This window comes from Mirounga leonina, unplaced genomic scaffold, assembly GCF_011800145.1.
Source record: "Mirounga leonina isolate KUSES-001 unplaced genomic scaffold, KU_Mleo_1.0 Mir_165, whole genome shotgun sequence".
Taxonomy (NCBI): Eukaryota; Metazoa; Chordata; class Mammalia; order Carnivora; family Phocidae; genus Mirounga; species Mirounga leonina.
The window spans coordinates 40,866,556-40,890,628 of NW_023270415.1; the positions used below are offsets into that span (position 1 = coordinate 40,866,556).

General features: G+C 36.3%; 1 protein-coding gene and 1 long non-coding RNA gene across 3 annotated transcripts in view; one reads left to right on the plus strand and one right to left on the minus strand.

Annotated features, from left to right (window-relative positions):
- The first annotated feature begins 1,112 nt into the window (after positions 1-1,112).
- Positions 1,113-24,073, plus strand: part of TMEM67 (transmembrane protein 67) — a 52,080-nt gene continuing 29,119 nt past the window's right edge. The window contains exons 1-11 of the mRNA XM_035011528.1: positions 1,113-1,361; positions 3,007-3,095; positions 5,131-5,224; positions 12,049-12,148; positions 13,668-13,737; positions 13,834-13,908; positions 19,799-19,861; positions 20,970-21,124; positions 21,235-21,343; positions 22,071-22,157; positions 22,379-22,444. Of these exons, the coding sequence (XP_034867419.1) occupies positions 1,139-1,361; positions 3,007-3,095; positions 5,131-5,224; positions 12,049-12,148; positions 13,668-13,737; positions 13,834-13,908; positions 19,799-19,861; positions 20,970-21,124; positions 21,235-21,343; positions 22,071-22,157; positions 22,379-22,444 (1,131 nt within the window). The 5' untranslated portion in view covers positions 1,113-1,138. The remainder of the gene's footprint in view (positions 1,362-3,006; positions 3,096-5,130; positions 5,225-12,048; positions 12,149-13,667; positions 13,738-13,833; positions 13,909-19,798; positions 19,862-20,969; positions 21,125-21,234; positions 21,344-22,070; positions 22,158-22,378; positions 22,445-24,073) is intronic.
- The window catches only part of LOC118015022, a 54,157-nt gene continuing 43,884 nt past the window's right edge, over positions 13,801-24,073 (minus strand). For both annotated transcript variants that reach the window (XR_004680505.1, XR_004680504.1), the window contains 2 exons: positions 16,007-16,169; positions 13,801-13,974 (listed from right to left, as the gene is read on the minus strand). This is a non-coding gene — a long non-coding RNA (uncharacterized LOC118015022). The remainder of the gene's footprint in view (positions 13,975-16,006; positions 16,170-24,073) is intronic.

Below are 24,073 nucleotides of genomic sequence, written 5' to 3' on the forward strand. Positions count from 1 at the left end.
ATGGGAGCTCTCTTATTGCTTTAATTACACAGTAGGCAATGAGTAAATATTATTGCCCCAATCCCTTCCACAGAGCATGTAACAGTATGCACTTAATTAAAGAAGACTAGAATTAAAAATCACCCATACAAAGGTTTTGCAGTTAATCTCAACTATTCTGGGCGCCTGGGTGGCTCAGTCGGTTAAGCGTCTGCCTTCGGCTCAGGTCATGATCCTGGAGTCCTGGGATCGAGTCCCGCATCGGGTTCCCTGCTCAGCGGGGAGTCTGCTTCTCCCTCTGACCCTCCTCCCTCTCATGCTCTCTGTCTTTCATTCTCTCTCGCGCAAATAAATAAATAAAATCTTAAAAAAAAAAAATCTCAACTATTCTGACCATACCCTTTCTGAGTCTCCATTAACATTTGTAGAGTCACATGTGTTTTGTGGGGTTTTTTTTAAATCTTATTCGGTTAAGTCATTTTCACTACCAACCAGACACTCCAACAATGCATAATTACTCAAAAACACTTTTTAGAATTCATCTTTAAGGAAGAGTTTTCAGAACATATTTCTCCTGTGTCCTATATCATAGATATTAGTGACTGAGTGAATGCTGATCTCTTGGGGAAAGGCCAGATGAGAAATACTAGGCCTGATGGTGGTTAATGGTTAAAGTAATCTAACTTAACTTAGATGCATTTTCCACATGCATTAAGAATTGTGGGTGTGTGTATTTTCCTCAATAGTGCCAAATCATTTTTATTACAAAAATTTTTTTCTGAGAAAGCCAAAAGTTGTTTCAAGCTACTCCTGATGAATAAGGTGGCTAAAAATTATGCTGGGTGATTGTACTGGGAGAGTGGTATTCTATTTACCGACCTCCTAAACTGATAGCATGTCCCGGTTAATGGGTCGCTGTCTCAGAGTTTGAAACACATTTTAAATGGCCAGTTGCGCCCGCCAGCCTACAGGGTTAGCTCGCCGCTCTGATCCAGCCTTTCCCAGACCAGCCAGCTTCCCGCGACCTTGCTCACCTAGCAACCAGGCAGCTACTGCAGACACTTCCGGAACCCCAGGCGGAGTTGTCCAATCGGCTCTGCAGATTCGCCGCAGCGGCTGATGGGGCGCCAGAGACTGCGCGGCCGCCGGCGTCTGCACCATGGTGACGGGCGGCGGTGGGGCCAGGCTGGCCATGGCGGCTTGGTCTGTGTTATTCTCGGCGGCCGTGAATGTATTCCTCCTGTTGGTCCTCCCTCGAGTCTCACGCGCCCAGACCTTCTTTCCATTCCTGCAGCCAGAGTCGTGCGGCCCAAACCAGTACTTCGATATCTCCGCGCTGTCCTGTGTCCCGTGCGGAGCCAACCAGAGGCGGGATGCCCGAGGTGAGACCGTTCAGGGTGGGCCCTAGCCACAGTTCTAACACTTCAGCCTTGTTGCTGCTCAGTCCCCGGCGTCTCTGAAACACCTTTTCGTCTGCGGGAAGAAATGCTTCAGGAACGTTAACCGCCAACGCCTGAGAGATGGGTTTCCTTGGAGGATTGCAGCTTGCACACAAATGAGGTTGGGGAACCCAGAGTAAGCTACCCCGTGAGCCAGCGCCAATAATGAATTTCGCCGCGCCAGTCCCCCCCCCCGCCCCCGCTTCTCATCAGAGGGGTCTTTCGGGAGGCACCTGGAAAGTCGCCTACCAAAGACAGAAAAGAAATAGAGAAGTAACGAAGTGTAGAGGAATAGGTCACAGGACGGGTTGGGGAGGGAATGCAAATGAACGCTTATAAACTTTGTTAGCTCTTTATCTTGCTTCTCAAATCCCAGAAACCTAGAGCTAGAAGGGACTTAACCAGGATCAGGTCCAGTCTTCTCATTTCACAGATAAGGAAATGGAAGCCCAGTTGATTTGTAATATCTTCTTTGTCACCTAAATTGTGGATTGGAAGAACTGGTGTCTCTTTGCTCTCAGTTTCTACCTGTGTATTTCCACTATATCGTGTGCCCTTAATATAGATTTCCTTAGGACTTACCCCTTTTATTATTGACTATTACTAATTGCCCTTGAAGTCTCTTTAGATTAAGCTTATTTCTTTTTTCTTGAAACTTCCAGCATTTGGCCCTAGTTCTCCTCACTGAAACTGCTCAGAACAAGACTTTTTCCATATTCTAAAGTGTAGGATGTTTTCAATCTTGATTTGGTCACCCATGATGTTAATTTTCTGCCATCTTCAAATTTGATATATCCTCATTTAAATCATTACATAAGACTGGTCAGTCTCCCCAGGTGAGGGAATATGAATGAGAAAACATTTAGTGTAGACTCTAAAAGTGTACATGAGAAAGACTCTTAAAGTGTAAGGTGTTAGCTTCATACTTATGAACCCAAATGTCATATGCATTCCACCATGTAGATTCCTATGGGATCTGTTTCCACTTGATGTCTCCTTAGAGAATGTTGTCCTTACCTATCCAACAAGTTGAATAATGGTTATCTTATAAAGTCTACTGTCTGTCCAGAGGAAAACATGATTTATTTGAATCAAGGTAACTTTGCTAATAAGGTTTTGTTTTGGCAAAGTAAATTTGAAATCATTGAATATATGTGTTTGTTTGGATGAAATAGAACTAAAATTTCTCGTAGCAGTTAATAAATAGTTTGACTATTAAAATTAAAGTTCAGTACTTTAATAGTTCAGTTATGCTTGCAGTTAAAGTGGTAGTAAACACAATACCTACTGTGTACCATACATATTCTAAGACCTTTCCATATAGTAACTAATTTAATACTCATACCAGCCCTATGAGGTAAGTAGTGTTATTGTCCCCATTTTGCCGAAGTTGAACCCTAGGCACAGAGTTCAGTAACTTGCTCAAGGTCACACAGCTAAATAGCAAAATTAAGATTAGAACCCACATAGTATGTTTCTGGATTTGCTTTTAACAGCTATACTGCTTTTCAAGACCTTAAGAATATTGAAAGTTTCCCTATCTTGGAATTTTATTTACCAAGGTCAAAATTGGCTCTTTTCTTTTTAGGAACTTCATGTATGTGTCTACCAGGATTTCAGATGATCTCTAATAATGGAGGACCCGATTTTATTTGTAAAAAGTGCCCAGAAAACATGGTATCAAGTATTTACTTTAAAATAATTTTACTGTAAAAGGTAGTAAATTGAATGTCTTTTATTTTAAATATTTTATTTATTCATTTTAGAGAGAGCATGAATCAGGGGATGGGCAGAGGAAGAGGGAGAGAGAATCCTTGAGCAGACTCCCTGCTAAGTGTGGGGCCCCATGCAGGGCTCAATCCCAGGACCCTGAATCATGACCTGCGCTGAAATCAAGAGCCAGCCGCTTAACCAACTGAGCCACCCAGGCGCCCCTTAAATGTCTTTATTTTTTAAACTATGTTTTAATGCTGTACTCGAATATGTTCCCAAACTTTAAAATTATTAAATTAATTTTGTTTTTACTAGAGTAAATTTTGGGCGATCAGTGAAATTTTATGCAAACTTGGAAAAAACAAATGTATTGCTTTAGTTTTTAAACTCTGAAATTTAAAAGAACCTGTGAAATTTGTGTCTTTATATTTTCTCATAGAATAACTCAGTGATTTTTTTAAAAAAATATATGAATGATACATATAAAGAGCAAGTTGGGATGTGTGTGTATTTTGACTGGTACAGATTGAGTTCTGTGTCTTGGACCTGTTGTGTCAACAGTCTTATAACAATTCACGTTCATAATGATACCTAAGGTGTGATTAGTTCATGAAATGCCAGTTGCATCATTAAATAGGTTAAATAATATCTGTTGCTGTTTTGTTAGTCATTATATCATAGTTTTTGGAAAATTAGTAAATTAGTTACTATATATAATGATTCCTAATTAATTGAAATACATTTTCCAATCATTTTCAATAATTAGGAGTCTTTGGGGCACCTGGGTGGCTCAGTCGGTTAAGGTCTGCCTTCGGCTCAGGTCATGATACCGGGGTCCTGGAGTCTGCGGGAAGCCTGCTTCTCCCTCTGTCTGCCTCTCCCCCTGCTTGTGCTTGCTCTCTTGCTCTGTGTCAAATAAATACAATCTTTAAAAAAAAAATAATTAGGAGTCTTTGTGAGGCAGTTCTTTTATAGTAATGTTTCTTCTCATCTGGATAAAAAAATTGAATCTGGAAATTTAATAGTTTAAATTACTATTAAATTAATTACTATTAAGTTAATAGTTTAATTTACCAGTTGTCCTAATTTATGGCTAATTTGATTTAACTTATAAGTTTGATTATCACTTTAATACTTATTTTATATTTTTGGAAATAGTGACCATTGCTGAATTAGCAATGATAAAAAGCTGCTAATATGAAATGGCTGTAAAGCAAATTTATTTTTCAGTGAAATTACAAAATAATCATAATTTTTAAATAGTCCTCTATAATGTACTGCCAAACATAGGAGCATTTCTTGGTATATCCAGTCTTTTCAACCAAAATTAACAATGATTTCTTATTGTTTTGTTATTATTATTTGCTCTCTGTTCATTTTGGTTGCATCCATATTTGTTTTTGCCCCAGGTTTAGGAAAAACCGTATAATAAAATAAGCCCAATTTTGAATGATGTCATATTTTATCAAAAACCTTTATTAATACAAACAATGGAAAGAAAGAAGTATCTTTATAATTTAACTTTAACAACTTTATTTACATATTATTCATATACCATGAAATTCACCCATTTTGAATCATAGCTTGATTTTTAAAAGCTAATGTATTTGAATTATAAAAATTAGAATATGTTAGAACAGGTAAAACCAAACTATTAATTGGCTATCTGTTGATTAAATACTGTTGAATTTTGTTGTGTTTTATCTTTGTAAATGGAAAAACAATGTCAGTATTACTTTGAAAGTAAGGACTCATTTGAACTGAAAATCATGAAGAACTGTTGCCCAGAGTTAACAGTTAACAGTAGTCAGTACATAGTGATAATGTGTAACTTAATTTTGGAATGTAAGCACTGTTTGGCTACCTAGGAAATTTTTATGTGTCGCATATATGCATGATGTATTTGAATATAGACTACAAATTATATACTATTGTGGCTTTTTGGATTTATATCACCAATTAAGAAGGAGAAATTTTATTTTGTTTTATTTTAATTTAGAAAGGTGTTACTGAAGATGGCTGGAATTGCATTTCTTGCCCTGGTGGTTTAACTGCAGAAGGAAAATGCCACTGTCCCACTGGCCATATTTTAGGTAAGAAGTAAATTCTTCATGAAAAAGTAGTAATGAATCTTCACTTAATGCTGTTTTTGATAGGACATTAATTGAAATAGCTAGGTGAACAGTATTATTTTTTTGTCCAAAATTTAATGATGTTTAAGACAATAGCAGGCAATGGGAAGAGAATAAAAAGCCCTACCTAATAAAAAAAAAAAAAATTCTCAGGACGCCTGTGTGGCTCAGTCAGTTAAGTGTCCGCTTTTGGCTCAGGTCATGTTCGCTGGGGTCCAGGGATCAAGTCCCACATCGGGCTCCTTGCTCAGTAGGGACCTGCTTCTCCCTCTGCCTACCGCTCCCCCTGCTTGTGCTCTCTCTGACAAATAAATAAAATCATTAAAAAAATTTAAAAAATTAAAAAAATTCTTTATAATGTATGATTAGATTGATACTTCCTTAAAATAACATAAAGTATATATGTTTCAACTCAAAAGCCAAAATGATGCTTAATAGAGAGAAATGATAAGCATTTCTATTAATGTCAGGACCCAGATAAAGATGTAAATTGTGCACTTAGGTAAGTGAAAGAAATAGGTGGTAGAGTAATTAAAAAGGAGGTAGAAATCATTAAAAATTAATTTTTAATGATTTGATTATATGTTTAGAAAACCCAGGGGAATTACTAAAAATTATAAACAATAAAGGTTTTGGATATAAAATTATTTTCCAAAAATTAGTAGCCTTCTATCTAAACAAGAGTTCTTTAGAATGAATGAAGAAAAGATCTCATCTACAGTAGCAACAAAAAGAAAAAAATGCCGAGGCATAAACTTGAGAAGAAATGTATAAGATAAATCAATTGAAGAAACCTTAGATGCTCCTGCAGGATACAAAAGTAGGCTTTAATAAGTGAAATACATACCATGTTCTTGGAGGGGAAAAATTAAATATTATAAAGATGTCCGCTCTCCCAATACCAGTCTATACATTTAATGTAACCCTAATAAATTCTACTAGGATACTGTTTGTCTATTTTAGAAACTACACAACTAATTCTAAAGTTTATCTGAAAAAAATGTGAAAAACCAAGAAAATTATGAAAAAGGAGAGAGGAAACAACCCTATCAGGTATTATGCACATTTTATAGCCTCTGTAATAACATGTATGGCTGGCATATAGATTACACATACTGATGGATGGAACTTAAAGTAGAGAATCAAAATAGATCCAATCAATTGGAATGTGATATGTGATAAAAGTGGCATTTCATGTCAGTGGAGAAAAGACTGATTAGTAGATGGTGTTGGGGAAATTTGGAAAATACTAAGTTGGGTTTCTAACGTATTTCTTAAAGAAAAATAAATTTCAGGTCAATCAAATAAATACTAAATATGATTCTATAAAAGACCATAAAAAAAATAGGAAAAAATTTTTTAGTCTTGGGATAGAATAGGCCTAAGTGTGAGGAGAAACCCAGAACCTACAGAAGGAAACATTGGTAAAACTGATTAAATACAAATTCTAAAATATCACGTAAAAAAATCATAAACAATACTAGGAAAAAAACCTACAAGCTAGAGAAAAATTTATAATGCATACAATCAACAGAGGTCTAAGTTCTGCAATATATATAAAACTTCTATAAATAAATAAGAGCAAGAGGAAAAGCTGAATTTAAAAAATGGCCAAAAATCATGAATAAACTTCACAAAGAAAAAAAATGTTAAACATGAGAAACAAGTTCAACCTTACTCAGTGTAAGAATAATATTAATTAAAATTTTATTTTAATTTTTTTATTTTAATTTTTTTATTCTTATTTTTTAAAGATTTTATTTACTTGACAGAGAGAGAGACAGTGAGAGCAGGAACACAAGCAGGGGGAGTGGGAGAGGGAGAAGCAGGCTTCCTGGCAAGCAGGGAGCCTGATGCGGGACTCAATCCCAGGACCCTGGGATCATGACCTGAGCCGAAGGCAGACGGCTTAATGACTGAGCCACCCAGGTGCCCCTAAAATTTTATTTTTAAACCTACCAGATTTTATTATCAACCTTTTTTTTTTTTAAGATTTTACTTATTTATTTGACACAGAGAGAAAGTACAAGAGAGCACAAGTAGGGGAAGCGGCAGAGGGAGAGGGAGAAGCAGCTTCCCTGCTGATCAGGGAGCCTGACTCAGGGCTCGATCCCAGGACCCTGGGATCATGACCTGAGCTGAAGGCAGAAGCTTAACCGACTGAGCCACCCAGGCACCCCTATTATCAACCTTTTGAACTTTGATAATGTGTTTGCAAGGATAGGAAAGTAGTTATTCATATATTATTGGGGAATTATAAATTGGTGCAGTCTCTATGGAGAGCAACTTGACAGTATTTATCAAATGCAGATCATCACCCAGGTAGCCCTTATCTAGGAATTTCCTGTTCTAGTGCAGGGAAATATATGTCTCAAGAAGTATATGCATGGCTTCTTATTGCAACATTAGTCCTAAGACAAAATATCGTACACAATGTCAAAGTCTGTTAAGAGGTATTAGTCAAATAAACTGTTGTACATCCATGCAAGGGTGTAGGGTGCAGAAAAATATCGATTATTATATAGAGAAATAATGTAGTTCTCTAAGTATTGCTATAGAAACAAATCCAAGATACATTAAATAAAAAAACTAGCTATAGAAAAGTTTATATTTATTCACCCACACATATTTATTTGAGTACCTGCTGTTTATTGGTACTATTTTCTGTATTTGGTGAACTACCATTTATGCTTTCTAAAAACTCTAAATTCATATGTGCTTATGCACAGCCTATTTCTGGAAGAATTTACAAGAAACTAACAGTGTCACCTCCAGGGTGGAGAACTGGGTATCTGGGGTAAAAAAGTGGGAAAGAGACTTCATTTTCACTTTAAATTCTTCTGTGCCTTTTATTTTTATATTCTATTTATATATTATTTATTCAAAAATTAATTTTTAAAAGAAATAAAAATCCCTGCCATCAATTTATTTAAAATCTAGTTAGAAGGCAGGATATGCATATGGAAGAGTGATTTGCAGAGCAAGATAGCAACAAAATATTTTCATAGGGGCACATATATTAAATCATGAAATGAGCATTCTAGACAATAAATGTAAGGAAGAACTCACTTCAGCCAGGGTTGTTTGGGAAAGTTGGCATGAAGAGGCAGTGTAATAGTGGGACCTTGAAGGATTAATGGGATTTCAAAAGGTAACAAGAAAGAGAACATTCCAGGCAGAAGGAAGAGTGTGAGCAAGAGTATTGTTATAAACATATTGTTATAAATATAAACATATTGTTACAAATATAAACATCTAGATTGAATATAAAGGGATTATGGGAATAACAGTTTGCTGAGTTGTTGTTTTTTTTAAGATCTTATTTATTTACTTGACAGAGAGACAGTGAGAGAGGAAACACAAGCAGGGCGAGTGGGAGAGGGAGGAGCAGGCTCCCCGCCGAGTAGGGAGCCTGATGCGGGGCTCCTGGGACCATGACCTGAGCCTAAAGGCAGACACTTAACGACTGAGCCACCCAGGTGCCCCCAGTTTGCTGAGTTTAAAGGTGCATTGGTCCAGATTGTAGAAGGCCTTGAATGATAGGGTGTTCCATAGGCATAGGGGTTTTGTTGAGCTCCTGCTGTGTGCTGGCCATTGTCCAGGGGCATGAAGGGTAAAGGAGTGAAAAGAAGACAGTGAACAGGAATGCAGCCCCTGCCCTCATGAAGTTGACATTTAGAGTGGGGACCAGAAATAGAGCTGTGAGGAGGCTGTGGTGGTACTGTAGACAGGCAGCGACAAGGACCTAAACCAGAGTTAGAACACATTATACTCAAAGGAGTAGATGCCAGAAATGTTAAAAGGATGATAATAAACTTAGGTGAATGAAGGAATATGGGGATGAGGAAAAAGGAAGTCAAAAATGCCTTTGGGATTTCTAAGTGGGGATGAAGGCGATGATGTTCATAGATTCAAATGCTGTGGGAAAGTCAGTATGGACTGAGTTCTGAAATGACTTTTGACAGTCAGAGGTCACTGGTGCAGAAGTTGCAGTTTTAATGAGTTGCTGAGGATGGAGGCTAGATGCCAGGGGGGCCAGACAGTGGCTCTGACACCTAGTGACCCCTTATAGTTGGGTGACTGCTGTGAAAACAGTATTTCACTATTTTAGAGGCTATATTACATACTTAAAATTTTCCATGGTGTGAGCTCCTCAGAGCCATCTTGAACTTTGCTGTCCATTTGTTCTGTGGATTGCAAGAGGGGCTGAGGGGAGTGGAAGAATAGACAGAGGGTACTTCTTACTTCTTATACTTCTTTCGACTCTTCCCATTTCTGACATAAGAAGAAAATGCTCAGATACTCAGGTAAATAATTTTTTAAAAATAATTAATGCTATAAGTACATATCATTAAAAATATCAAATCATGAGGCTATAAAATGAGAAATGAAAGTCCACACTTCCCACCTTTTCCATTTCCCAGAAGTTACCCTAAGGTAATTAATTATTTTTTCTCTATCCTTTCCAAGGTTTTTAATGTGTTTATTTGCAGTGTATTTTGGAGAGAGTACCATAAGAACACATGTAGATTTACTGCTTAAAAAGGCGTAGATTTTTCAACTTCAAAATTTTACTTTTTAAAATGAAAGTAGTGTGTGTATATGGCTAGAAATTTAGATAGTATAGAAAAATATAAAAACTAAGTGCTTTCCCTTCTGTGTTCACTCTCATTCCTAGTCCTCTAATGTAGTCATTATTTTCTTTTGTGTTTTTCCAAGAATACTTTTAGAACTTATATGTCTCTATACATTCTTGAAAATATTTGTATGTTGTCATATTTATTTATTCATAAATATTTGTTGACAAAATTAAAATAAATGTTAAAATAAAATTTTAAAACTTCACTTAACAGATGGACAGTGAAGCTAAAAGGCAGTAGCTAGCCCCAATTCAGTAGCAGCAGATTGTCGTCATTATGTAAGAACATGGGTTCCATGAAATCAGACTTTCCTGTTTTTTAAAAGATGCTAAAAATACACAATTTTTATGTGAAACCTTCCAATTTTAAGTTTTTCAAATAAAAAAATGTTTATTTAGAGCACTACCTGCCAGGTGCTAGGATTCAGCAGTGAATCAAACTTAGGTTCTAGTGGCAAGAGGAAGACAATAAGCAAATGAATAGTATATGCCAGGTGGTGGTAAGTGCTATGAAGACAAATAAGGCAGGGCAAGGAAGAGAGAGCAGGTGTTATTTTACATGGATGATCATGGAAGACCTCTTTGGAAAGGTGACATCTGAGCAAAGATTTGAAGGAAGTGAGGGACAAAGCCATGTAGATGACTAGGGGACTCATGCTAGGCAGAAGGAATAGCAAGTAAGAAAGATCCTGAGATGGGAAAGAATCGGGCATGTTCAAGGAGCAGCAAATACACTAATGTGGCTGAAGCAAGCAAGGGTCTGGAAAGAAGCAGATGGGTCTGGAAAGTTGGGGAGATTGTGTGCAGATCATGTAAGGCCTTTTAGGCTGTAATGGTGACCTTAGAAATGACCCCAAATGAAATGGAAGGCCATTGGAAGGTTTTCAGGGGATTGAAATGATCACACTTGGTTTTGAAAAGTCTCACTCTAGCTTCTGCCTGGAGAATAGAACCAGGGTTCCAATTAGGAAGCTGTCGTTAAAAGTCCAGGTGATAGATGATGGCCATTGGCCTGGGGTAGAGTTGTGAAGGTAGAGAGAATAATTCAGTTTCTGGATGTATTTTGAAAAAAGAGCTAACAAGGTTTGCAGATTTATTTTTTAATTTTAATTTTATTGTTTTTAATGTGCAGTGTGAAAAGAAATGAGGAGGCTCTAAGGACTGGGGCCTGAGTAAATGGTCCAATGGAGTTTCCATTTACTGAGATGGGGATGACTGTAGGAGAAACAAGTCATTCACCCTTACTTTGGTTAAAATCCTTTTTACCACCTTGTAAAAACTTAAAACGTTATGGGTAAAACATTATTGATAACATTATGATTGGGACTAATGGTCCTTTACCCATTTTCCCAATGCTGGTTCTCTGTTAATTCTCTTAGCCCCAAAGTAATTGTTATCATTTTGATGTGTATGCACATACATGTTTGCATGTCTGTTTCCTTCTAGAACCTTTTTTTTCCTGTTTTTTAAAATATACATTATAGCCACAGGAAATATAACTGGTATTTTTATATAAATATATATATATAAATATTTCATACCAAAAATATTGTTCTACAGCATACTTTTTTCAATTACCAGTATGATCTATTAGATTACCTCATTTTTTTTAATCTACTCCATAGTATTTCATGGGTTGAATATACCATCATTTTGCTATTATAAATATTTAGATTTTCTAACAAGTAATGCTTCAGTAAATATCCTTATACACATGTACAAGTGTTTCTGTAGGTTAGGTATCTAAAAATGAAATTGTAGTGTTGAAGGGTATGTGAATTTAAAATTTTAGTAGGTGCTACCAAAAACCCTGTAAATTGTAGAAACATGTCAGCTGTCTATGAAATTGTTTCTGCATACCCACTATAACAGGAACATACAGGTAAGAAGTAAAAAAACAAAAACAACAACTTGAAAAAATACTAATTTATTATTATGATTTGGAAAATTAGTTTTGTATTTTTTTATGTGGGAGTGAGGAAGTCTTCACTTTTCTATACTTTGTTTTGGTGGTGTTTGACATGCCTCTTCTGCAAATCAGGTATTTTGAGAATTATTAGAATAATAACTATTGAGTGGGCTTTACAAAATATACAGAAGCTTATATGCTGACTTTGAGTTACAATTTTGTTTCTGAATCGTTTAGTGGAAAGAGCTGTTAATGGAACATTGTTGTCTCAAGCAACTTGTAAGCTCTGTGATGAAAATGAAAACTCTTTTACGGTAGCAAATGCTTTAGGAAACAGGTAAGCCATGTGCTGGGTGGTGACTTTTTAAATATCATCTTACATTTATATGGAATCTGTACCTTTTTTAAAATACTTGCTATGATACCACTTTTCGTCACAGTAACCCAAAGGATAGAAGTAGACATTAACATAAAGAAGCTGAAGCCCAGAGAATGAGACTGATTAGAGGTCAAAGTTTGTCTCAGTCTCTTATCAGTTGTTTGACCTTGGCAAGCTTAGTAAGTCAGTCTTCTTGTCTTTAGAATGGAGATATACCACCCACTTCATAGGCTTTTTTCACAGCTCAGAAATGGATATGCGAATTCTTAGCATAGTGCTTTAGAGTAAATGCTCAGTAAAAGGTAGCTGTTTTTGTTTGTTATTATGTAATTTGTACATAATCTATAATATATATAGCATATAAATATTAACTTCTATTCACAGCATACTTACTATGTGCCAGGAACTCTGCTTTATAATAAAGTTATATAAAAAACATATTAATAAGTAAATGATAATTATAGTAACCCAAGAACCCTGATGTATAGCCCTATTCTCTGTCACTTCCTGTTTTCCCTTCATGTGTGCATATGCACAGCACATACAAGCGCGCGCGCGCACACACACACACACACACCTCCACCCCTGCCTCTCTCTAATTCAAACGAAGTATCCCTATTTCAACTTCTTCACATTTTTTTTTTGAGGGCTACATGATGACTTCCCTCTAAGCAGAGTTGTCTCTTCAGTTCCCAAGTTTAAAATAGAAAATACTTGAGTAGCTTCTCCTGGGGATACTTAGTATTGGATCACTATTTCTCTTAGGCTGATGTGGGTTGTAGTGTCCAAATATTGACTACTGGGCTGAGCCCCAAGCCTTCCCTTCCAGTACTGCCTCGAGCCTAGTTCTGTGCCATGCCCCATCCCCTCCTACCTGCTCTGTCTTACAAGTAATGAATACAACAAACCCTTCAGTGTTCCCACTACTCTGGTGGATGCTCTTCCTTTCTGTATATCATACATTAATGAAAACTGTGTTTTCCTAAAATAAATAAGGATAATGAATAGACTTTAAAAGTGTTTGTTGTAGGTTTGATGAAGGGGTAGATACACATATCTTTTTCAGCATATGTTTCCTTTTTGCTTTGTGACAGCAAAATAAGGAAAGTAGATTTAATATAACTACATATGAAAACAGATTGGGTTTCATTTATATGAGGTTTTTGGGCTCTTAATTGAGTGACTTAACAATCTCTGCTATTCAGTATTATTTATGCTACACCCTCCATGTAGTTTCAAAAGAATGCTCTCCTATTATTGGTTAATTTTATTTATTTATTTATACCTTGCTTTGTAATAGGAGTGGTATAAAACTAATCAAATCAGTGTTAATATTTTTAATTTGTTTACCTTACTACAAGTAATTACTTAGCTGAATGAATCTATTCTAATTCAGCATTTAGGAAGACAAATGTTTGATGAAATTAGGTCTAGCATAATTCATTGACATTTAAAAATTTTTTTGTGATGTTGACAGATGTAACCGATGTGAACCAACATTCATCGATACCAGCAGGTCCTGTACATGTTCAGCACCAAACATTTTAGTAAGGCTAATCGAATTAATAAAGTATATATTTTAAAATTAAGTTGCTTATACCTTTCCATAAACTGTTTATTTTTTATTTTTTTTATTTATGAAGACAGGGGGATTATGTTTCAGCAGCACAGGGAATTTTCCTTCACGTGTAATTTCATCTGCCCGTTATGGCGATCTTGTGAGTATGTTTCAGTTTTTTTGTTCCATTCTTGTTGCATTACTTCCTTTGCTCATTAGTCTGGGACTAAAATGAGAAAGTTCTGTGTAAGTCATTTTAAAACAGAAATTATCAATCTGAGAAACCTTAACTCAGCATTATTATTTATAAGTAGAGTTACTCTCTTCTCTACCTTGGCTCATCCTTTTTCAATAATCTCCGAATGTTTAAGCTGAAAAGTTCTTTTATAGATCCTATAAAGAAGCAGCATAATGTGTTAAGAGTCCCAGAGACTCTTGACTTGAACCCTGGATTTGCCCGTCATTAATTATATATCCTTGGGCTTATTTACTATTTCTAAACTTCAGTTTTATTGTCTGTACATTGGGCATAGTAATAATACTTACCTCATAGTGCCTGTACATGGTAATCACTGGAGAAACAAGGGTTATTTGTATCTGGCCAGGTTCCTTATTTTGTAGTTGAGAGCATGGAGGCCTAGGGTTAGAGCCTTTGTAACAGATGCTGGTCTGACAATGTCTGCTATGTAAAATGGGAAGAAAGTGGGTGAATTGGAACTGAAGAGATCATGAGTCCAAGGGAATAGGAGTTAGATGACTAACTAGAAGTTGGTTAATGAGCATTGAAAATACCCAGTATGCCAGCAGAGCTTGGGGTGGACAGGCTAGGATCTGGTTGCTCATTATCATCCTTAGATCAGTGGGAGTGATTAGGAGGAATTGGAGGACAACCATTATTCTTGACGAATAAAGCAAAAATTCCTCTTCTCCAGTATTGTCTTACTGGTGTGATAGGCAAGTACCAAATATTTGCAAAACAACAAAATAAATACTAAGATAGGGGTATAGATACGGAGCTCTGAGATCACCCCAAAATTAGCTCCTTAGCAATAAGATGGATGTCTTCTGGAGTGTTCTTCCCCAGTCTCAGGTTATAATGACCTCCTGTATATCATTGTCAAACTTGCAGGCCTTTATTTTTATTTTTTCTTCTTTTTTCCTTTTTAAAATAATTCTGCCAAAAGTACCAATAAATTTTTTTTTTTCCTCTTTGGTGTCAGATCAGTCATATAGAGCTCCCGTCTCTTTCAATCTCTGATCTGGAACAGGTCCTTAGTCTTTTCCTGCCTTTCATGAACTCAACAGCTTTGAAGGTTATAGGCCTTACAGTCTATAGGATGACCCTTGACTGGGTCCATCCAGTTTTTCCTCATAATCAGGACATGCTTGGCAGGAAACCACAAAAAAGATGTCTTGCTTTTCTCAGTTGTGTTGTACCATAACAGAAGGCATGCAACATTCATATGTCCTATCACTGGTGATGTTAACTTTGATCACCTGCTATGAAGTCACCATGTATGCTATAAGGGTACCATTTTTCCCTTTGGAATTGATTAGTATTTTGTGAGGAGAATTTTAGATTATGCTTCATCTTCACCAAACATTAACAATAAGTAACAATAAGCTTTAGTCTCCATTGGTGATGCTTGCCTTTATCAACCACTACTATGAGGTTGCCAAATGTTTACATTGTTCTTTCTCCATTTATTAATTAACCTTCTACTGTAAGGAAGAATTTCCCAATCTTCCCATTTATGTATTTATTTGTTTATTAATGTCAGTATAGATTAGTAGGTTCCTATTTTATTCAGTTGGTTATAATCCAATACATGCATTATTTGTTTTGCTTTTCAAATTGTCCTAGATTTAGCCTTTGAAGCCCCTTCAAGTTGGCTCCTATACCTTTTTGATATGTCTCCATCATTTGTTGAGGATTTCTTTCCTTTCTGGCACAAGGAGATTTCCAGGTTCATCTTGTACTTTTCCTACCTCATTCCTGGAATCAGCCATTTCTCTAAGAATTTGTGGAGGATAATATTTAGAAACCAAGATTACCACACTTAGTATACCCTTTTAGGAGACGTAGCTAGAATATATATACACACACACACTTACATACATATACATATCTATAACTATTTCATTATTTTGTGTATATATATATATATTGAAGTAAATGAGTTCATACTAATGCTTTCAATTCTAAAGCAGTTCCTCAGTGTTCCTTCTAACCTTTCCTTTTGACAGATTTTCAGTACCTTCTCCTGTAGTGAGATATCTGGGTCTCATCCTCACTTAACTCGTTAGCTCTGTGTAACAGTCTTTGAACCATGCTGCTCTCTTCCATACCACCTCCACATCCTCCCTTCTTCACACCACTGTGCAGTAGATCCGAATGTTTGCAGACTTCTCTGCAGACTTCTGTTAAGAAAAGGTGGGCAGAGAAAGGCAATTCTGTTCTTAATCTGATTCAATTAATGCATTTCATTTAAACATATCGGTCTTGGACACTGATGCTTTCCTAAGGACAAGTTTAGAAACCTTGATTTTAAGTCATTTTATAACGAGTGTTGAGACAGGTTCTGTGTAGTCGTGTGAGACATGAAAATAAATGTAGTTAAGATTGTATGACTATCTTGGCCCAGTCCTCTGTCTGGCAGGTATAAGAACTCAGTTTTAGCAATGTACCTGGAGGTCAGTCAGGGCCTAACGGACCAGTTCAAAATAATTAAACCCGCAAGAGACTAGATGGATTGATAAACCAGAATGCATGTTTATTAGTTTATGTTGATACTGTAATTGGCAGCTAACCTAAACTACTTGTATTAACTTGAAAATTTACACTTTTCCTAATTGGAAAACATGACATATCAAATGTTTTCTTGAACAATACAGAATTGGAACATAATTAGTTTTGTATAATTTTATGACAGGCATTTATACTTGCCAATCAGTAAAGAATTTCTGTATACATGAGTCAGCGTCTTCCCATTAACTTTCCCCAAAGATAGTAATAGTGATCTAGCATCTTGGTTTTATGTTTTTCTCAACTTTTATTTTCAAAATTAGGAGCACCTGGGTGGCTCAGTCGGTTAAGCATCTGCCTTCGGCTCAGGTCATGATCCCAGAGTCCTGGGATCGAGCCCCACATCAGGCTCCCTGCTCAGCGGGGAGCCTGCTTCTCCTTTCCCTCTGCCTGCTCCTCCCCCTGCTTGTGCTCTCTGTCTCTGTGTCAAATAAATAAAATCTTTTTTTTTTTTTTAAAGATTTTATTTATTTATCTGACAGAGAGAGACACAGCGAGAGAGGGAACACAGCAGGGGGAGTGGGAGAGGGAGAAGCAGGCTCCCCACAGAGCAGGGAGCCCGATGTGGGACTTGATCCCAGGACCCTGGGATCATGACCTGAGCCGAAGGCAGTCGCTTAACCAACTGAGCCACCCAGGCGCCCCTAAAATCTTAAAAAAAAAAGAAAATTTCAAAATTATAGAAAAGTTAAAAATAGAGACCATGACTGTATATATATCTTTCATCTAGGTTAACCAATCATTAATGTTTTGCTGCATTTGCTTTATCTTTCCATGTGCATGTAAAATGCATACACACACACGTGTGCACACACACAGGCGCTTTTTCTTTCTGAGCCACTTGAAAATAAGTTGTAGGGGCACCTGGGTGGCTCGGTCGTTAAGCGTCTGCCTTCGGCTCAGGTCATGATCCCAGGGTCCTGGGATCGAGCCCTGCATCGGGCTCCCTGCTCGGCAGGAAGCCTGCTTCTCCCTCTCCCACTCCCCCTGCTTGTGTTCCCTCTCTCACTGTCTCTCTCTCTCTCTCTGTCAAATAAATAAATAAATAAATCTTTAAAAAAAAAAAGAAAGAAAGAAAATAAGTTGTAGATGTATGACACTTCACTCCTAAATGTTTTATTATGTGGCTCCTAAGAACAGGGTGGTTTTTCCTGGTATCACACCAAAGAAATTTAAAATGAATGTAATAGAATTACCTGATAGACTGTTCATTTCCAAATTTGCCCTCTTATTCCAATAACTACCTTCATGCTCCCTCCTCTTTTTGCAGGGGCAGGAAGATGGGGAGGCGAGAGTACAAGGATCCATTTAAGGATCCCACACTGCAATTAGTCTTTTAGTTTTCTTTAATCTAGACCCTACTATGTTTTGCTTTTGTGGTTTTTGTTGATGTTTTTGCTGTTTTTGCTTTTATGCCATTGACATGCAGAGTCAAGGTCAGCTCTCTTGTGGAGTGTCCCACAATGTGGACTTTTCTGATTGTTTTCTCATGATTAGACTCAGAGAAATATCTTTTTTGCAAGAATATGATATAGTGTTGTGTGCAGCCATTGCATCATAACAAAGAGCGCATGTTAGGTAGTCCAGTTCCTGGTGATGCTAAATTTGATTGCCTGGTCACCATGATATCTGCCATTTCTCTTCATTGTAAAGGTATTGTGATTAATAAGTTAGTCTGAGATTTTACTTTGAGACTACTTATCCATGTGGTGGCCATTGATGAACCAACCTTTTCTGAATCAAGTTTTCAATTGGTCATTTCAAAATAATTTCACAGTTCTCTTACTCCCTCTACATTTATTAGCTAGCAATCTTCTGTAAAAATTTCCTTTCTTTCTGTGCTTTTTTTTAGTTTTTTGCGAACTCATGAAATTTGTTTATTCAGTGTGTTATAATTGTTTACTATTATTTTTCTTTTCAAAGCTCAAATTGTTTCAAATTTTGAAATAAGCTCCTGTGTTATTTTGACATGTCTCCATCAATCCTTTTGCACTTCCTTGGTTTCTCTATACCATGTTACAGGCTCAACCAATGTAATTTTTAATAGCTACCTAACACTCTCATTAATGCACTGAAATTTATGTAATTGTAGTGCCTTTGAATATTTAGGTGTTCTGTTAATATTGCTGTCAACCATTTTATGCAAATAGATATGTTTTTCCTTTTGGAGAGATTATTTCCCTAAGATAAATTTCCTAAGTGTTTCTAAATTCCTGGTTTAAAATGTGTAGATATTATTTTATGAAAGGATCATGCAGCTTTAATGCTGCCACTAGAATTGTCTGTGGGTTTATTTTACATGAATTTCCAAGCACTGTTGTCATTGCTTTCCATTTTTTTACTTAAAAAACTTCAGTTTTTTTTTAATGTGATCTTCAATCTTATACACAGATGTGGGTTTTTTTCTTAAAAAGTGAGAATTCTTCCTTCTTAAAAAGATGAAAATAGTGACTTATAATTTTATTTTAGATTTTTTTTTTGATAGCTCTGGTGCCATGTTCCCTATAATTGGTTTCATCTCCTCTGTACATGTCCAGTAAATTACCCTGAAAGGTGTTTCTCAGTGTGTCATTTTTTAGCAACATGTGCAGGTAAGCTCTAAAGCAGTGGTTCTTAGCAGAGATTTGTATCTGCAGCTTTCAGAGCACATGCATGTCTTGGTTCCTCCTGGAGATTGATTTGGAATGCAGCCAGGCATTTTCTGTTCTTAGGAAATCTCACAGGTGATTCTGATGTTCATCATTGTTTGAGAATCACTACTTTGGAGATTTTTAAATGTTAGTTACTCTCTATATCCCCAATTTCCTGTTGCTTAGAAAGCATTCATAAATATTTCTCTTTTATGACTTGCCAATTTAATACAGTATAATAATCCTAAATCAGCAAATATTAACAATGAAATACTAAATCAGTATCCAGGTTTTCTTTTATTTTTTGCCATTTTGTTCTTTGTTTTTTGTATTACTAAAATGGGCATAATAGTTTTTTTGGATTATAGACACACTTTGTTTCCTCATATCTTTTGCCTAAGTGACATGATTTTGCAGTGCAGTCCTGATTTGTAATAACTGAGTTTGGTTAGAATTAATTCTTATATTCCCATTTAAACTATTTTCTGATAACATTGAGAAAGTAATAGTAGCCATTTCCCATTGGAAAATATGCATATTAATGTTTTCCTAGTAATGTAGGTAAGGAATCTTCATTTGAACTTGAAACTAAAACTTATCTTTTTTGTGAATAGGGCATGTCTTTCACTTCAGAATGGTTTGTAAAGTATTTGCAGTCATCAGCAGCTGCTTGTGGGGTAAGTTTGAATTTTTTAAAAGTAAATTTATTTCATTTTGAAGAATTGTGCCACCATTTTTTCCCCAGATAATAAAGGTCTTCTAAGTAGATATGTCTCCTTGGTCATATTCTATAAGAAGAATAAGCCATTTCTGGTGGAAAAAAAATACACAAAATTGAATGTCTTCAAGCTTGTTCGGCTGGAATTGAGTGTTAAGGGAGAGTGATCCATACTGTCATTTAGTAAATTTTATTAATGACCTATTGTGTGCCAGGCCCTGTTCTCAAATCAGATTATATATTTCAGAAAAACACAGGAAAAAAATCCTTCATGGAATTATATTCTAAGTAAATGCAGGTGGTTATAAGTGCTGTGAAGACAAATAAACCAGGATAAAGAGCACAGAGAGTAGAAGGGGTACTATTTCATATAGGGTGGTCAGGATAGGTATCTCTGTTGGTGATATTTGAACAAAGCCCTGAAGGAAGTGAGAGTGAACCATGTAAATATCCAGGGAAAGAGTGTTCTAAGCAGAGACCACAGGAAGTGCAGAGGTTCCAAAACAGGAGTTCTCTGGTATGTTCATGCTTAAGAAACAGGAAAGAGGCTAGAGCAGCCAGAGCAGAGTAAGTAAGGGAAAGTGGAGAGAGAGATTTGGGGATGAAGGGGTGGCTATGGCGAGGACCTGGAGTTTACTGCAAGGGGGATAGAAGGATTTTGTGCAAAGGAAAATATGACTGAACTTCAGGTTTTGAAAGGATCACTTGCATGGAGAGGAGATTTGGCAGAAGCAGGGAGACCAGTCAGCACAGTATTACAGCAATCCGAGTGAGAGATGGTGGACCCATAGCCAAGAGTGTAGCATGGAAATGAGAGAGGTTCAGTGTCGGAATATACAGTGAAGATTGAGCCAACAGGATTTACTGAGGAGTTGGGTATGGGAAGGGAAAGAAAGAAGATCACTGCAATGTTTGATTTGAGTAACTATAAAAATGGAGTTGCCTCTTCCTGATTGGGAAAACTGAGAAGTTTGAGAGGCAAACTCAACAAATTAGTTTTCTTTCAAATATAGTTATTAAAGTTATTAAAGTCCATGTTACATTTCTTTGCCATGGTTCTCTCGTAGGTTTATGCCAATTTAACATCTTGCCAAGCTCTTGGAAATATGTGTGTGATGAACATGAATTCTTATGACTCTACCACTTTTGATGCATGCCAACTGTTTCAGTTTATCTTTGAAAATACTGCTGGACTGCGCACTGTTCATTCTGTTTCATTTTGGTAAAGATATCCTGATTGATGAACTGTCATTTTAACCAAATTCAGTGCAGTTACTTTCACAAATATTAATATTGGTACCCCATTCCTAAGACAACTGTAATTGTTTACAGGAGACAGAATCTTCCATGGCTGTTCTATGGAGACCAGCTAGGATTAGCACCTCAAGTACTCAGTACCACACCTCTTCCTACAAATTTCAGTTTTAAAGGGGAAAACCAGGTATAAATCACTAGATTATTAAAAAACAACTGTATTTCAATTTACAATTTTAAAAAGTAATAAGAATGTTATTAGTCATAATTCTTGATTCTTTAGGTTGTTTCTAAAAATTTGATTACTAAACTTAAATATCAGCTGCTTATAGGAATCAAACAATAAAGCATTTAGCAGTCTCACCTGAGTCTATGGATACCTCTGGATTATGTGGTTATGGTGGCAAGTAGCACTTGTGGGACTGGGAAGGTAGTTTATGTCACCAAATGCCAGTCCTTCTGTATCTCTGCATTTTTAAGAAGTGCTTCCAAAGACTGTTTGGGACCCTATGCCATTTCCTTAGCACTTCACAGATCCAAATTTTTACCTTCAGCTTTTTGACCTTCTGGAATGATGAAATAGATTATTCTCCCCCCTACTAACCAACTCCCCAACTCTTCTACACATCACATAGACACACATGCACACACTCTTAACAGGTTTGAAAGGAGGTTATCTGTCACTAGCATTGCCTCTCAATTCTGGAATAATAGTTTCAATGCAAAAAAACAGTTTATTTTAGGTGTGTTTAATCATAAAGATACTTAGATTAATCTTGCTTCAAAGTAAAGATAGTTGGATATTTGATCTTTGGGAAAAGAATGGATCAGTCAACAATGAATGTTTCTTTATAGAATACTACATTGCTTCTAAAGTATGTGACATTATTTTATTCTTATTTTTATTTAATCAGAATAGAAAACTGAAGTTTGTTGCTGCTTCCTATGATGTAAGAGGAAATTTTCTCAAGTGGCAAACTTTAGAAGGAGGTATTTTACAGGTGAGCATACTTCTAGCTAAAGAATTACGAATGTGCCTTGTTTTTGCCTCAGGCAAAAATGAGGAGACGACTAGATATTTACTGGATTAGAGCATCACTTGCATGCTACAGTTGATTTTTTTCTTGTGCTTTAAATGGGAATTTCTTAAAACTACTTTAAGTAGTATTATATAAAGCAACATTATTCTGAAATATTTATCAGTTGTATTCTTTTGCTATAGCTTTGTCCAGACACAGAGACAAAACTGAATGCTGCTTATTCTTTTGGAACAACCTATCAACAAAGTGTAAGTTTCAACTATACTAGTCTATATTTTTTAGCTTCATTTTTCACATCAACAATAATTGGAATGATCTTTGAATTTTCAAAACTGTTTTTTTTTTTTTTAAGATTTTATTTAGTTATTTGACAGATAGTGAGAGCAGGAACACAAGAACGGGAGTGGGAGAGGGAGAAGCAGGCTTCCCACAAGCAGGGAGCCCGATGCGGGGCTCGATCCCAGGACTCTGGGATCATGACCTGAGCCGAGGGCAGACACTTAATGACTAAGCCACCCAGGCGCCCCAAAACGTTTTTAATAGTAATGAATAATTTCACTGATACAATTTTTTATTATTGGGGTACAGAAAATCTTACCTTGTTATCTATAGAGTTTAAACATAATGTAAGATTTTCCTAATTCTTATTTATTTACTTCTAGCATATAGGTTTTAAAAATAATATTTATTTCTGAGCATTTTATTTTTTAAGATTTTATTTATCTGAGAGAGAGCACGTGAGAGAGAGAGATCACAAGCAGGGGGGAGGGGTAGAGGGTGAAACAGACTCTCTGCTGAGCAAGGAGCCCAACTTGGGACTTAATCCCAGGACGCTGGGATCATGACCTGAGCTGAAGGCAGACACTTAACTGACTGAGCCACCCAGGCACCCTATTCCTCAGCATTTTAGAATAAAGTGAAAATATTATACTTAGTGACTAATAAAAATGTTACTCCCTCTTCCCTCTATCCCCCCAGTTAACAAGTAAAAATGCTTCTTTTTCTCTCCTTCCATACTTTTTCTCCCTTCTTCCCTCCCTGACCTTCCTTCCTTTGGAAACCCATTTTTGAATTACAGAATGTACAAAGTAATATTATGAGCCATTAAACTTTTGAAAGACATTCACTTGTCTACAAAAATACTTCTTGATAAAATGCATATACATACATCATAGAACAAAACTGTGATTTCAGTTTTGTTAGAACTACAATGAAAAATGTCATCATGGAAACCAGATTGGAAGACAATAAACATTTTTAACAGTGGTTATCTCTGGATGATGGGATTACAAGTGATTTATTTATTTATTTTTTATATTTTCCAAATCTATCATGAATGTGAATTTACTTTTATTATCATAAATGACTTATATGTTATTTAAAAAAGAAAAAAGAAATGTTACGTGTTTACCATGAGCCAGGAGAACCAACCCTGGTTAAATGCCTGCTACTGGATGCTCAGCATTTTATCCTTTTTACCTCATTTGATCTGCAAAATAACCATTAGGTACATATCATTACCTGTGCTTCATAGATGAGGAAATGGTGCTTCGTGAGATTGGGTAATGGACTTAAGGTCTTGCATCAGGTAAATTGTGGAACCAGTGTTCTATTAGGCTTAAAATTCCTGGTTTTTCCATTGAACCTGGCTGCCTCTGAAGTAGTTCACAGCCTAATAGAGAAAACAGCTATATAGACAAAGAATTGCAAAGAATGTGGAATGTGGTGTGTACAAGGTGCCATACTGATACAAAGGAGGAGTCATCAGCGATTCCTGGAGAAGTACTAAAAGGTTTCTCGGAAGGAGTGACATTTGGGCTTAAAGAACGAATATGAGTTTACCAGGGAAACACAGTGGGGAAGAGAATTTCAGGTAG